The 14,372-nt window shown below is 54.3% G+C and overlaps 7 protein-coding genes across 7 annotated transcripts; 5 read left to right on the top strand and 2 right to left on the bottom strand.

Moving 5' to 3' along the window:
• Window positions 1-396: 396 nt before the first annotated feature.
• On the bottom strand, window positions 397-3,960 carry V2A60_001556 (uncharacterized protein; the record flags this gene model as incomplete). Its single annotated transcript, XM_083252916.1, has 9 exons — window positions 397-1,511; window positions 1,564-2,186; window positions 2,252-2,340; window positions 2,426-2,650; window positions 3,150-3,203; window positions 3,262-3,355; window positions 3,597-3,643; window positions 3,704-3,847; window positions 3,949-3,960. 9 exons carry the CDS (start codon window positions 3,958-3,960, stop codon window positions 397-399), a joined length of 2,403 nt encoding a protein of 800 aa, XP_083109042.1.
• A 155-nt stretch (window positions 3,961-4,115) lies between these two features.
• On the top strand, window positions 4,116-4,298 carry V2A60_001555 (uncharacterized protein; the record flags this gene model as incomplete). Its single annotated transcript, XM_083252915.1, has 1 exon — window positions 4,116-4,298. The coding sequence occupies one exon, from the start codon at window positions 4,116-4,118 to the stop codon at window positions 4,296-4,298; it is 183 nt and encodes a 60-aa protein (XP_083109041.1).
• A 24-nt stretch (window positions 4,299-4,322) lies between these two features.
• Window positions 4,323-5,493, top strand: V2A60_001554 (vitamin-D-receptor interacting mediator subunit 4-domain-containing protein; the record flags this gene model as incomplete). The annotated part of the gene is made up of 2 exons (XM_083252914.1): window positions 4,323-4,470; window positions 4,565-5,493. 2 exons carry the CDS (start codon window positions 4,323-4,325, stop codon window positions 5,491-5,493), a joined length of 1,077 nt encoding a protein of 358 aa, XP_083109040.1.
• A 251-nt stretch (window positions 5,494-5,744) lies between these two features.
• Window positions 5,745-7,723, bottom strand: V2A60_001553 (transmembrane 9 family protein; the record flags this gene model as incomplete). Its single annotated transcript, XM_083252913.1, has 2 exons — window positions 5,745-5,812; window positions 5,866-7,723. 2 exons carry the CDS (start codon window positions 7,721-7,723, stop codon window positions 5,745-5,747), a joined length of 1,926 nt encoding a protein of 641 aa, XP_083109039.1.
• Window positions 7,724-8,382: 659 nt separating this feature from the next.
• Window positions 8,383-9,537, top strand: V2A60_001552 (small subunit rRNA maturation protein LCP5; the record flags this gene model as incomplete). The annotated part of the gene is made up of 1 exon (XM_083252912.1): window positions 8,383-9,537. One exon carries the CDS (start codon window positions 8,383-8,385, stop codon window positions 9,535-9,537), a length of 1,155 nt encoding a protein of 384 aa, XP_083109038.1.
• A 667-nt stretch (window positions 9,538-10,204) lies between these two features.
• On the top strand, window positions 10,205-12,251 carry V2A60_001551 (methionine--tRNA ligase MES1; the record flags this gene model as incomplete). The annotated part of the gene is made up of 2 exons (XM_083252911.1): window positions 10,205-10,390; window positions 10,455-12,251. 2 exons carry the CDS (start codon window positions 10,205-10,207, stop codon window positions 12,249-12,251), a joined length of 1,983 nt encoding a protein of 660 aa, XP_083109037.1.
• A 412-nt stretch (window positions 12,252-12,663) lies between these two features.
• Window positions 12,664-14,067, top strand: V2A60_001550 (Sin-like protein conserved region-domain-containing protein; the record flags this gene model as incomplete). The annotated part of the gene is made up of 2 exons (XM_083252910.1): window positions 12,664-13,258; window positions 13,328-14,067. 2 exons carry the CDS (start codon window positions 12,664-12,666, stop codon window positions 14,065-14,067), a joined length of 1,335 nt encoding a protein of 444 aa, XP_083109036.1.
• Window positions 14,068-14,372: the final 305 nt, after the last annotated feature.

Raw genomic sequence — 14,372 nt, 5'->3', positions numbered from 1 at the left:
TTTTGAGGACGACACTATGATGATTTTTTCGTGTCGAGGAAGCTATGATACGACGGCGAGTCTTGATTTTATTTTCGCGACTGACGATACGACAATTTTGGTGACTGCACACCATCACGAACGGGAGTGTCTCATTCTCCTCTCACGGCGTTGGCTTGGTTGGCATGGCGTTTTTTTACAATGATTTTACTCTTTGAATGCGTCATTTTACTTGATTAAACATATACAGATGGGTCGACGCATAGTCATTCACTTGGCCTCCTAAGTTACCCTGGCCTCTTCTATATATACACATTTCACACAAGACAGAAGCAGCACTCCCGCCAGATTGAATGGCCACCAGCAAAAAAAAAAGCAAATGTGACAGGATAAATCAAACACTTGTACATGTACATGCTACCACATGAACCGCTGCAGGTTTCCCCCCTCCAGCACTGTGCCGTTCTCGGCCCGCCACACGTACGGCTTGTACAGGAAGACGTAGCCCGTGGCGAGATTAATCGCCATGTGCCACGCGCCCTCTAGGAATAGTCGCATGTCGTAGGTGCCGCTCCAGCGCGCCGCCGCCTCGACGGCCGTGCTGCCCTCCAGGAACCCGCCGTGGCGCAAGTGATCCTTGAGCCGCCACGCCGGCACCATGAGCCGCCACACGACCCACGGGAGGATAAAGTAGCGCGGCTCGACGAGCGGCGCCGTGACGAGCGACAGCGCCGTCGCGAGCAGAAGTACGAGACCTGTCGACGTGGCTACCGACTTTGTCGAGAGGTGCAGGCTGTCCTGCTCGAGACAAGCCCGGAGCGCGAACTCGCTAGCCTTGCGGTCCTCGGCCGTCGGGCGAGGTTCTGGTGACCGCGGGTAGGCGGCGGCGGTCTGCCGTCGGATCTTGGCCGTCGGCGGCGGTATCCAGAACGGGTGGCTCACATAGGCCATGGGCCCCTCGTCGTCGCCCGACCAGCTATTGTGCCCGCCGAGCGCGTCCCAAACCGCCCAACGGCAGAGCGTGTACGGCAGTACGAGGGCGAGGCGAACGGCCGCGCCGCGCCGGATGGTGTAGCGGAATACGTAAAACATATAGTGGCGGTTGTCGGCGAGCGTGAAAGGATGCACCACCGTGTTGAACCAAACCACTGCGAGGGAGAGCACGGCCGTGCCAGTAAGGTACGCTGGCCACAGGACCCTGAAGCGGAGAAAGCTGCCTGGTGCTGCTACTGTTGCGGTGGCGGCGCGGGTAGGCGTGCGCAAGAAAGAAGCGGCCATATTCAGAAATGACAGACCAGAGGGGAGTAGGAGAGGGAGTGAGAAGAAGGCGAAAAAGGGCCAGATGTACAGCATCTGCGCGAGGTGAATTGTGGCTACGTGATTGGACTTGTCGCCGAGCACGACGCTGCCGTTCCACTGCACAAAGCTGACAAAGGAGGCCAAGACGACAATGTATGGCCAGACCTGCCTAAGCACCTGAAGAGGGTTGCAAATGACGGCAATGCCAATGCTGAGCGCGGTAAATATCATGTCTGCACAATTAGCTGATGCTGTTTCGGAATTTACGGGATTTAATTTGCTCACCGTCGGGGTACGACTTATGAATTGGCAAGTCGTGAATGTCGCCCACCGAGTATCTCCAGGCAAAGTATCGGCACTTTTCCCCCAGCGTTGTCATGGTCGGCTGGTCCACTCTCTTCGGCCGCAACGTCTTCACCGCGTGCACAGTCTCCAGGCCGCCCATAAATACGACGATCCAGAAGACGTTGGTCTGGCGCATACCTAGTGCCCATACGCCGAGCGCGACCGTGACGATATCGCTCCACATCGGGCTGCGACCGGCATCAGCACCGACGCGTGACAGGTGATTCGCGAACGCGGCCAGGACCACGCCCGTCGACAGCACGTCGGTGTAGTACAGTCCGCCAAAGAAAAACAGTAGCGGGAAGAGGCCGATGTTGATGGCCGTATGCAGGGCGTACTGCGAAAAGGCGCGCACGCGAGCCGGCGCGGATGCCGGCGCCAGGCTACTAACAACGGCCTCGTGCTGCCGCGCCTCGATTGCCTGCCGGCACCACAGTGCCAGGTAGCTGACACCGAGGACACCGGCAAAGTTGATGGCGCGGAGGCTGAATGGGTCACAAACGTTCAGCTGCGGGATTCGGAGCGCGGTGGCGATCCTGTGAGCTGCAACAGAGAACAAGTATCTGGACGGATGGCCAAGTTAGCAACGTCGTGGCGTCAAAAGGGTAGCAGACTGAAAGCATCGTACAATCCGGGAGGTGTTGTGATCTTGTCATCCCAGTCAAAAAATCGACCCTCGCAGTACTTTTGTGCCTGCGGGATGTGAAAGATTTCATCCTTATAAGTGGCCAGGTTAGCTCCCTTTTCACCATCAAACAGGGGCAGGGGCTCGTGTGAGCTGGCTTCTTTCTCCAACACATACAAGATATGGCTCCGGCACCGTGAGCGACACCAAAGTGAACCACAGTTGCGCCGCGCATGTCAGTAGAATCGGCAACCGAACGCCCCAGCGCGGCAGGTGGCTGCCGCCAATGGCTCCGGGAATGCCATTGAAGAAGACGGTGGTCAGGGCGGGCAACAGAGCGCCGAGCACGAGGGCAGCGGTGCTGCGAACTTCCTCTTCTGCCATGGCGACTTCATGTATGGGCTGTAGCGAATAAGGAGGGGCGAAGAACGGAATGAAGAGGAAGGCGAGCAACTTTGCAAATTAGGGGTCGGGAACGACCCGAGGTCGAGGTGAGCTGGATGAAGTGAGCTTGGGAGCTCGCTTGGCAGCTAGGCTGTTTGCTGCACCTGTGCCACTTATAGGTTACATACCAAATACGTATTAGGCAATGACAGTGTCGCTCCAGATCCACACTGTACGCGAGCTTTTGAGATCCATCTAGGTCGACTTGACTGAGCATGTATTCGCACAGAGAACCTTAAGTCAGAGAAAACACGTCATTTTCCTTGAAATATGGACTTATTTTCAGATTTATAGTGTATTTGTCTATTGTGAATGATATCTATACAAAGGGAACTCGCTCCATGCGCTGCATAGACGTTGATACAGGTCCATCGGGAAGTGTGACTTGAGATTAAAAAGGCTGAGCGGAGTATCAGTATGAGGATCTCTATAAATCGAGTGCGAAGAGTAGACTTACGTTGTCCTGAGGGTGGACCTCCTTGTGGTAGAACTGGGCCATGCCGGGAATCTTCTGCATAGTTGTTAGCTCACCTAGACCATGGTACCGCCAAAAATGCAAGGCAACTTACGTTCAGGATATCGGTCTGGATGCGAGGAATGCCAGAGGTGAAGAGAAGAGCACCGACAGCAGCGGCACCGCCGAAAAGGGACAGACGGAAAGCACTGGACAACAAGTCAGCCTGATTCACTTGTCGCGACGACCACGACGTTTTGCGAAGTGTTCACGTCTCATTCAAAGGCAGCCCGAATCCAAAATCCAACATCCTTCATCTCGTCGTTGCCAGCCCATTCCGTGATTCCAATGCCGCGCTGATGGCATAAAGCGAAGTCGAGCCGCTCATTGAAAGTGCCCGTCGTGTGTGCGCCCTAGTCCTCTCTCACCAAGATAGAAATATATACTTACGTGCGGAACATAGTCTGGCCGGACCAGCCGTTAAAGTTGGGCTGGTACTGGTACCTGGAAACAAGGTGTTAGCATCTCTATCCCGTCACACGTCTTTCGCGAATCACGCCGGTAGAGTCGTCCTCGGTATCGGAGCAAGTCGTAACAGGCCGCTCCGTTTGTACGTTCGACTCAATCGAGGTGGAGGAATCTGCGGTAGGAACGTACTTGGGACCATAAGCGCTCTTGAACTCGGCGCGGCGGAAAGGAGTCTGTCGGAGAGGAATCGTTAGCGAGCCGGTCGGCACGGGATTGAGACAGCAGTATAGCCTGTGGCGACATAATTCAAGCGCTATTGGGCAATTTCACATACAGCGGAGACCATTTTGTCTGAAACTGGAGGCTGCGGCCGCGATTTCTGCTTCAATTGTTAAAATGTCGAGGGTAACGTCAAAAAGTACGAAGCTGCGTGAGTTTGCTGCCGGGAAAGGCCGACTAGTAATGGCCTCAGGTTGAGTGGCTAAGACCGGACCACCAATCATGAACTGCGACCACGACCCACTCGATCCTACCACCCGCCTTAACTTCAACGCCTACAATCGGCGCGGCGCCACCTATTTACCCATTCACAACCAAAGCTCCTCCATCTCGTGGAGTCTGCAGCACGGCGCCAGGCACCAAATTAGCTTCGATTTTGCTACTGCTGCGTCCAAATACCTCTAATACATACTTTCCCCCCACATAGTCATGGATAAGTTCATCGATGGGCGCTTCGAGCGCCTCGAAAAGGCTCTCGCCGGCCTCATCGACTCCGTCACCAAGTACCATCCCTCCATGGCTCTTGCAGAGGAGCTTATGGCCGCGGATGCGGAACTCACAATGGGCCTTGAGCAAGGTAGATCTAACCAAAAACACGGGTGCTGCGCTGATCTATTCTCATGGCCCCTGTGCTGCACTTGACGAGATTACGCTGACAATTTGTGTCACAGTGCAAGCCCACCAGAATAACCACCTCCGAATACTCGAGTTACGCCAAGCCTCCGCCAGCCTCGACACGCAGATACACGACACGTTGGCAAGCCTTGCCAGCACTCGTCGCGATATTGTCAACACACCGACAACGAAATTCCCCTCCAGTCCCAACTACCCCATCGCGTACGAAGAGCTGCTCAGCTACGCGCGGCGCATAAGCAAGACCACAATGCCACCTGCGACCACGATAAACGCTTCAGTTGCTCCGTCCGGCCTGCAAAGCCCCATCGTTGGCGAATCGCAATCACAGGCTGTGACGCCTGCAGCGACTACTCCCGCGGCCGGCGCGACGCCTGCCGCCGTGGCGACTCCAGCCAACAGTACGCCTCTACCGACGCAGAGCCCGGCTGCTCTAAATGGTGCGGGTGTTGCAAATGGTGTTATAACACAACAATCGTCCCAGCAGCAGCAACAAGGCAGCGCGTCCTCCGGGCCGTCGCTCCTTACAAGTCTACCGGAACCCATGGCACAGTACTTGAACCCACTCTCGGGCCAGGTCTTCTTCCCATGGCCGCAGGAGGACAAGATCAGGTCTGGATCACTGGCTGCTAACCAGGTACTTGTCGAGAAGGGTATTGACCCACGTGGCTACGACCCTGTCGCAGAGGAAGAGCGCAAGAAGAAAGAGGAAGCAGAGCGCAAGGAGCGCGAAGAGCGTGAGGCACGGGAACAGGAGGAGCGTGACAGAATCTTACGTGAGGAGAGAGAACGGGCACGTCAGGAACGAGAGCGCCAGAGGGAAAAGGAGCAAGAGGAATGGCGCAGGGCGAGCGTCGCCGCGGGCACGGCAGACGCACCGGGAAGTGCTGCGCCTAAGGGTCCGGAGAAGAAGCAGTTTCAGTTCACCAATCTGGATGATCTGGATGACGACGATGATGATGACTAGATGAGGATTGATTTTCCTCAAAGTCTCCTAACATTTCATAAGCGAGCGATCACGGCCAAGGATGCCAACAGGACCGGCAACAGAAAGATTGGCTTTTGTATTTTACAAACTAATGATAGATAAAGATATCTCTGTAACAGTATCAATGCCGCTCTGGCCTTCATCATGACATGTTACTAAATTCCGACGCCTGCCTTCTTCCCACCATTTTCCAGCAGACCCGTCACCTTACAGTCGCAGCCCTGCAACTCTTAATCAATCTTGATGGACTTGTAAATTTTCATAACAAACCACCAGCTAGCAAAATATCCGATGGAGCCTGCGGCCTGTCAGTTTATTGCCTCCTGCAGAAGAACGGCCGTGGCAACTTACCAGCTAGGATGAAGAAGAGGAACGAAATGAGCGCGCTGTAACCGACATACAAGACAGTGCCGGCAAACCCGCCGAGTTTCACCTTGGTGATGAGGTAGAGGAGACAGTTGAGGAAAATGTAGCCGCCGCTCATACCCGCGGCAAGGAACGAGCGCCACTGCCAGTGGTAGTTTTCAGAGCAGAGCAGGAAGTAGGTCAGTAGAATCGTCACCGTAGCACACACGACCACCATCAGGGAGTAGCAGAGGAACAGGAAGCCAAACATGTAGTAGACTCGGCTGAACCAGATCGAGTTCATGATAAAGTACAGCTCGACAAAGATGGCACCAAACGGCAGCAGGCCGACAATGAGCATGCTGGGAATGGGTCGCAAGTACGTCGTCGAGGGAGGGATCTGACGAGGGATCTGGTTGGTGCGGACGGGCGCCTCAATCTTGGCGCTACGGAAGCCGAGCCAGGAGCCAGCGACGGACAGAGGAATGGAGATAATGAACCAGATGGCCAGCAGCACCAGCATCGTCGTGAAAGGCACGGCGCCGGATGACTGCTTGGCCCACAGGAACAAGTCCAGAAGGAAAAAGGTACCAAAGGCAATTGCGGGCACGAGAAGAGGCGTCAGTCCGATATTCATCTTCCACTGCTCACCACCCATGGCCTTGTACACGCGCGCAGATACGTAACCACCAACGGAGCCAAGAATGGTGTAGAGCAGAATCATAATGGTGCCGAGCGAGCCTCGGTTGGAGGGTGACAGGAAGCCCAACAGCGCAAACACAATGGTACTAGCAGTCATAACAAAGATCTGGACACCGTTTCCTAGCAGGACTGAAAGCAAAAGAGGATGCGAGGGGTTGCGGAAGACGTCACCGTGAACGAGCTTCCAGCCTGAGTCTTCCTGCACGCCATCCTCCAGCGCAGAAGTGCCGCTCAGATCCTCCAAGTTAATCTGGTCTAGGCGGTTGTAACGCGCAATGTCTTTTTTGAGAGTGCGCATTAGGATCGACATGACCGTCATGACAAGGATGACGACAATGATGGCCGTGTCAATGAGCCAGAACCAGTGAATCTTGGGGTCAAAGACGTGCAGATACTTGTCCCATCGCGTGGCCCAGGCCGTTGAGGACTTTTCCCAAAAGACGCTGTAGCTGTACTTGACCTTTTGCTTACCCGTCTCGGGCAGGATCAGGTAGGGATGCCCGTCCTTGCAGTCAGCTTCTCCGGTATACTTTTTGGAGCTGGGCTCGACGCGAACGCCAACCACGCGAAGCTGGTTTGCATTGCCGCCGACCTCGTGGTACTCAACGAAGATGTCGTAATGATTGTTCAAAACAATGTTATCCGCTTCGTCTATGCCGCCCATGAAGAAGCCAGGGCTGTAAAACGAGGTCTCGGTGAGGCGGTCCTCGATTTTCTGGCCGGCTGGCAGGCCGTCGACGAGCCAATTCAGGCTGTAGCCTTCGTCTATGCGGTCTCGAAGAAATTCGACGGATTGTTCGGGGTATTCGACCTCGCACAGCTGCTTGCACGTCTCCTCCTTCTTCATCGACAGCTGAAAGGGGGAGGTCATTATTCTGTCACCAAAAAGGATGCTGCCCAGGCTCTCTGACACATATTCGGGGCCGTTTTCTGGCTGGCAGAAGCCGAACCCAGGATGATAGTACTCGAATGAGACTACAGAGTGCAGGCGCGCATCCTGAGGGCCAGCAATCGGCTTGATGCTGTTGACGTGCAGGGGCACCGAGTCGCCAACCTTGTATGACGTCGGGGCGACACCTGGCAGGTAAAATGCGGATGCGAGCTGTGACGCGGCCAGCGAGGTCGCTAGCAGCGCCGAGGGCGCAGCTTTTATGAAGTACATCGTCGTTCGTATCGTCGTTTTATATCATGTCAATGCCTTTCCTCGGAACAGGAGTAATGCGCCGCGCGGCGTACACTCTGGGGGTAGGAGGCGATCGGCAGGGGGAATGTGCGCGGAGAAGCTTGCCAAGGTGCTGTCAGATGCAAATAGAGGGAACTTCAGACAGATGACCAGCTGCTCACGGAAATGTCTTTGGTTGACAATAGCTGCTGGCGCGACCAAGCAGAGAAGGTAAATAAGGAAGCCTGCTGGGCTAACAAAGTGACAAGGTGGTTTATGCGGCGACGTAGCAAGTATTTGCCTAGGAGCCTGTCAAAGGCATGATGGCGCAGCATGGGTACGTGCTTACATAACAGACATGAGCAAACAGGCGACGTATCAGCCGCCAGTCACTGTACGACGACGTTTGCAAACAATTTGAGAGAAACATCTGAAGATAGGGATTAGTGACCAGTTGATTTGATTGCACTTTCTCTGCCTTCTAGAATCCGAAGAAATAGAACATGAATTCACACCATAGGTACAGAGACATCCAACTACCAATACACACTATTGGCAGGGGTTTGACCCACTGTCGCGGCCCCGCTAAAAAGTTTGGAGACGACTTCAACTCGCAAAAAATCATTGCTTGCGCTCAACAACGAAAAGCTTCAAATACCATGGCGGCCCCGACGACTCTTTCAGCATTGTTGGAGCAGCTCACACAGTCGTTATCACTAACACAAGAGGCTGCTCCGGCTTTAGCTACAATCGAGCATCCAAAAGATGGCATTTCACTACTGGATGTGAAGAACGAGGTGCTCTTATCGTATTTAGAGAACCTGGTTTTTCTCATTCTACTCAAAATCAGAAGCAACAAGGGCTCTCCCCAAACGTCAAAAGACGACAAATTAGACGAAGAAGTCCGTTCAAAACTTGTCGAGCTACGATTATATCTTGAAAAGGGCGCGCGCCCCCTAGAAGAGAAGCTAAGGTTCTCAATTGAACGCTTCCTTCGCACTGCGGACGACGCACAGCGCGAGGAAGAAGCGAGACAACAAACCAGGAACGAAAAAACAGGCTCCGAAAGCGACGAAGACGAGTCGGGCTCTGAATCTGAGGACGACGACGACGATGACGATGATGAAGATGGAGAATCAGACGCTGAGCAGCAAAGTACCAAAGGCGGTTTGCGAGGGAAAATGTCTGCCGTTCCCAAATTCAGCAACTTGGTAGATGATGTGACGGCGAGACCTGCGCAGAGAGATGGTGCTCCATCCGGGGTTTATCGTCCGCCCAAGAGAGATCGTCAAGTCATGGATACAGGCCTGCGTAAAGAAAAGGTCGATCGCCGACCGATGAAGTCACGAACCATGGAGGAGTTTGTTACTTCCGAACTCTCCACAGCGCCCATGGCTGAGCCTAGTATCGGTACCACCATTGTGCAAGGCGGTCGCAGGATGAAGACAACAGCCGATCGCGAGGCCGAGGCGGAGCGCCGCGAATACGAAGAGACCAACTACACACGTCTACCAAAAGAAAGCAAAAAGGATAAAGCCAAGAAGGCTCGTCAAGATGGAAGCAGCCGCCGCATGCAGTTTGGCGGCGAAGAGTGGCATGATCTGGGTGAGGGCGTCGATCGTATTGATCGTCTCACCAAGCGCAAGGACGGGGGCAGAGGCGCCAATGTCCGCGCGATGTTAGACAAGAGCCGCAAGCGAGGCCGTGACACAACGGATGGGCCCAGGGGGAGCGGACATGAGATGGGCGACAGATTTAACAAGAAGGCCAAGATGTTGGAAGCTGGCCGTAAGGACCGAGGGAAAAATAGGTAGAAGCTGTGTACTTTTTAAGCGTTCAATATATTGCGAGTGCTCAACAACGATACTCGTGTCAAACGAAAAGAATGATTAAATCTTACTTAAATCCCCGTCCCCGGTAAATGTGTTCAGCGATCCGATGTTTGCACGCGACACTGAATTTGCAGAAGCACACTGAATGTATGTCAAGTACCGGATCACCTCTATTAATGCATAGCCCCGCTAAGCCCAAATAGGTATGCAGACCCCTTCATCCACCCATTGGTAGGCAGACAAATTTACATGCTGCCTGAGGAATGCAAGCCTAACGCAGGAAACAAATCGAGAAAATAAAATCGCTATGGAAGATCTTATCTACAGATTGAACGATCTTGCCTAATCGCGCTGCCAAGAGCCTTGTCTCCTTGTGCCGGCTCATCGATTATGTATCTAAGCGAAAGTTGTCAACCAGCGGGCTGGCACGGCACGTCAATTTTGTAGAATCACCCCGCCATCGCTCTCAGTTCTTCTGACTCACCCCACCATACAATTGCGACTTTGCAGATATAAAGCTGCTTTTTGCCGCGCTGTGAACCCGTGTCGTTTCCATTATCCCGCGATTACGCTCAGACGTTTAATCTAGAGCCACCTATTCACTTGGACACCGTCGCATAGTCTCACGCCGAGTACGGCAGCTTCGAAGATGGCAAACGCCACCAAGCCCATCCTTCCGGTGGAAGGCAAGCGCAACGTTTTGATTACCAGCGCTCTCCCTTATTCCAACAACCTGCCACATCTGGGAAACGTTATTGGCAGTGTTCTCTCAGCCGATTTGTACGCTCGTTATTGCAGAGCCAGGGGATACCAAACTCTGTACGTTTGCGGTACTGTAAGTAATCCTCAGGCTACCTACATCCTGCGCGCACGAGAGTCCGTGCTGACACAATTCAAAGGATCAATATGGTACAGCCACCGAAACAAAGGCTCTTGAGGAGGGTACCGATCCTGCTTCACTATGTGCCAAATACCACGCGCTCCACAAGTCCATCTACGACTGGTTCCGCATTGATTTCGACATCTTCGACAAGACGCCAACCCAGCATCAGACCGACATTGTGCAAGACATCTTTGCGAAACTGTGGAAGAACGGTTACATTTACGAAGACCAGACTATCCAGCCGTTCTGTCCTGTCGAATCTCACAACACTTTCCTTGCCGACCGTTTCGTCGAGGGCGAGTGCTCCATCTGTGGCGATAAGGGCGCTCGCGGTGACCAGTGCGATGCCTGCGGCTCCATTCTCGATCCTCTCAAGCCCGAAGAGAAGGAGACCTCCGGGGAAGATGCGAACAATGACGTCAAGGCCACCGGTTGGCTGGTCAATCCGCGCTGCAAGGTCGACGGTACAGCGCCCGAAGCCCGCAAGACAAAGCACCTTTACCTAAAGCTCGATGACATCGCTGAGGATCTGAAAGCTTGGTACAAATCTACCGCGGATAACGGTTGGAGTGCCAACGCCAAAGCCATCACTCAATCCTGGATTGACAAGGGCCTCAAGCCTCGTGCCATCTCTCGTGATCTCAAGTGGGGTGTCCCAATTCCAGATGTTGAGGGCTTGAATGTCGAAGATTATGCTCGCAAGGTCTTCTACGTCTGGTTCGATGCCTGCATTGGCTACATTTCCATCACCAAGACCTACACCGACGGCGATAATCGCGACGGAAAGAACTGGGAGAAATGGTGGAAGAACCCCGAGAACGTCCAGCTTATGCAATTCCAGGGCAAGGACAATGTCGGCTTCCATAGCATCGTCTTCCCATCCTCTCTACTCGGCACCAAAGAGAATTGGACTAAGGTCTACAGAATCTCTGCAACGGAATATCTCAATTATGAGAATGGAAAATTCTCCAAGTCTCGTGGTATCGGAGTCTTCGGTAACAACGCCAAAGATACCGGCATTGACCCTGATATCTGGCGGTGGTATCTGTTATCTCGCCGCCCCGAAATGGCTGATTCTGAATTCAAGTGGGAAGAATTCATTGACATCAACAACAACGAGCTGCTGAAGAATATTGGCAATTTCATTCAGCGTACGCTGAAGTTCTGTGTGGCCAAGATGGAGAGCACCGTCCCCGCTGCCACTGTCAGCAACGAACTTATTGATTCGCACAAGGCGGCAGCGAATCAATTACTTGCCACATACATCGAACATCAGGAGGCCAACAAGATGCGCAGTGCCCTTTCTGATATTCTGAACTATTCAGCTCTTGGTAACAAGTTCCTCCAGGACAATGGTCTGAACAACAAGCTGTTGGCTGAAGAACCTGAGCGATGCAACACAGTCATCAATGTTGCCATCAACCATGTCCACCTCTTGGCGGGTCTTCTCTATCCTTATATGCCAACTACGGCCGAATCCATCTTCAAGCAGCTTGGTCAGCAGCCTAATCCATTCATCCCCGACACCTTTGATTTTGCCGCTGTTCCCGCTGGACACAAGATTGGCACCCCCGAGTCTCTATTTTCCATAATCCCTGCTGCAAAACTGGATGAATGGCGTGATGCTTACGGTGGCGAAGAGCTGAAGAAGCAGAAGGCTATCGAAGCCGAGAAGGCTGCAGCGAAGAAGGCTAAGAAACTTGCTGATAAGGAAAAGAAGAAGGCCAAAAAGGCTGAGGCCGCTGAAGCTAAGAGCAACGATGCCCCCGCTACTGCGGATGTCTCCAAGCTGTCCCTGGAGGAAAAGAAATAGACATGAAGAGTTGTAGAATTAAAATGGATAGAAATGAGCTGATTTGATGGAGTCTGGAGGTGGTGAGGAATTTCAACATGGCGCTGTAGAGCACAATTATATCCAAGGCCTGTAGGCAATTACATAGATCTTTGTTCAGTGATTTCGGAGTACTCTATCCACTTATTTTCTTGTCGCAGAATTTCGCTGCGAAAGTCGCTGGTGCAAGTGATAAGATAAGAGCTCGAAATTTCTCCAACGAGCACCCCACCATCGGACGCAGTCCTGTTGAACTTTTTGACGGCATGCTCGCCTTCGACAATTTCTGAACCTTGATTACCATACCATCAACCCATACCAATATTAATCACAAGACTCTCCATCTTGCAACGTGCTTGAGAGGGTGCATCCTCAGCAGCGCCACCCGTCCGTCATGAGCACCACGCTGGACGGCGATTCCATCGACGTCGACATTCCAGACGCGCCTGCCGCGCCGTTTCCCAGAAGCAACGATGATCGAGTCGGCAACCCTGAAGATGACAACGACGATGACGACGACCCCATAACTGCCTCGTATCCTGTGTTTCTCAACCCCGCGCTACCGCTAGGCCGCCGGCTACTGGTGCTGCAGCACCCGAACCGGACAGACGAGAGTGGCTCGCGCCCGCCACCGTCAGAGCTGCGCCTCAAGGCCGAGTCGGGCATGGTCGAGGTGGACATGCCGCTTGACTACAACGAAGCGTACGACCGTGACAAGGGCCTGCGCTGGGGCCGCACCCTGCAGACTTCGATGGCGGCCAAGAACGGCGGCAGCCACGGCCTCGCGGGCGGCTTCGGCTTCGGCGCAGTGCAGCAACGAGGTGGCGGCGGCGGCGCCAGCGGCAGGAGGAGGAACGAGGTGGATGCGGAGGACTTGATTGACTGGAACGAGGCGGTGCGCCAGGACAAGGTGCTGCGCACGCAGACGCTGGGAGGGCAGTACCCGGACGCCGACGAGGTCCAGTACATGGTTGGTGTTTTTCAAGGCAGTACGTGGTTTTCTCTCGCCAATCTTTCGCAAACCCTGGGAAAGATCAGTCGCTAACATTGACCCGTAGACGACCTGCACCTAACGCCTGTGTCGTCGCTCGTGCATCTGCGCCCGCAACTGCACCACCTCGATGCTGCGACGCAGCAGGAGCGCCAGGCCGCGGCCAAGGAGGCCGCTGGCAGCGGCGCCTCTGGAGCTGGCGGTTCCGGCGCCGGCGGTCCCGGTGGCAGCGGCGGCCCTGCCGCGCGCGCCATCCACATGAGCATCAAGACGACGGCCGACGGCGAGACGGTGACGACGGAGACTATTGCCGACCGCCTGCGGTTTGTCCAGAGCGAGGCCTGGCGCAAGATGCGCTACACCGACGAGAACGAGGAGGCTGCGTGGGAGGTGTACAACGAGAGCCTGTTCCTGAGCGCCAAGCATCCGCACCCGCCGCAGACGAGCGAGTCCAAGTCGAAGCGGCCAGAGGAAGGCGACGAGGACGCGGTACCGCCGCACCAGTCGCTTGAGGGTGCCGTGTCGACGTTCGCGTCCAAATGGGAGAGCAATCAGCTGCTCGAGGCGGTCAGCGGCATCAAGAAGCCCGACCCTGTGGCGGTGGTGCCGGCGGCTACCCTGGCGGCGATGGCGGCAGCCGAGGCCAAGGCCAAGCAGGACGCCAAAGAGAAACAGGCGGCCGAGGCACAGACGGCTGCTGCCGCCGCCGCCACTGCCGCCGCAGCGGAAGAGGCGAGGCGTCCTAAGAGGGCTCCGAGAGGCGGCGGTGGGCTGGGCACAGCCAGGCGTACAAGTAGGGCAAAGTAGGCCTTGGTAGTGCGACGAGCATAATAGCTTTTGTATATATCTGGGGTTCTCTTTTGTTCGGTCTAAAACTAGCGAGACCATAGCATTTACATATGAATACATGGGACATCTTACGTCCCGGGCCACTGTCACTGCGAAATTGAAATCGGAGTGTTTGCTTTAACTTTTTTGGTTCCTATTCCCCGTTTTATAGCGTTTTTTGTATAGATTGATGATGTAAAGCAAAGCAAGAAAAGGGGACAAATTATTAAGAAATCGTCACAGCAGATATTACATGTGCGATGGAGGCTTTCGCTTCCCACCAG

The sequence above is a fragment of the Cordyceps javanica genome, chromosome 1 (genome assembly GCF_051103115.1).
Source record: "Cordyceps javanica chromosome 1, complete sequence".
In the NCBI taxonomy this organism is placed as follows: Eukaryota; Fungi; Ascomycota; class Sordariomycetes; order Hypocreales; family Cordycipitaceae; genus Cordyceps; species Cordyceps javanica.
The sequence above is the reverse complement of the archived record's forward strand: the minus strand, read 5'-3'. Positions and strand labels throughout refer to the sequence as shown.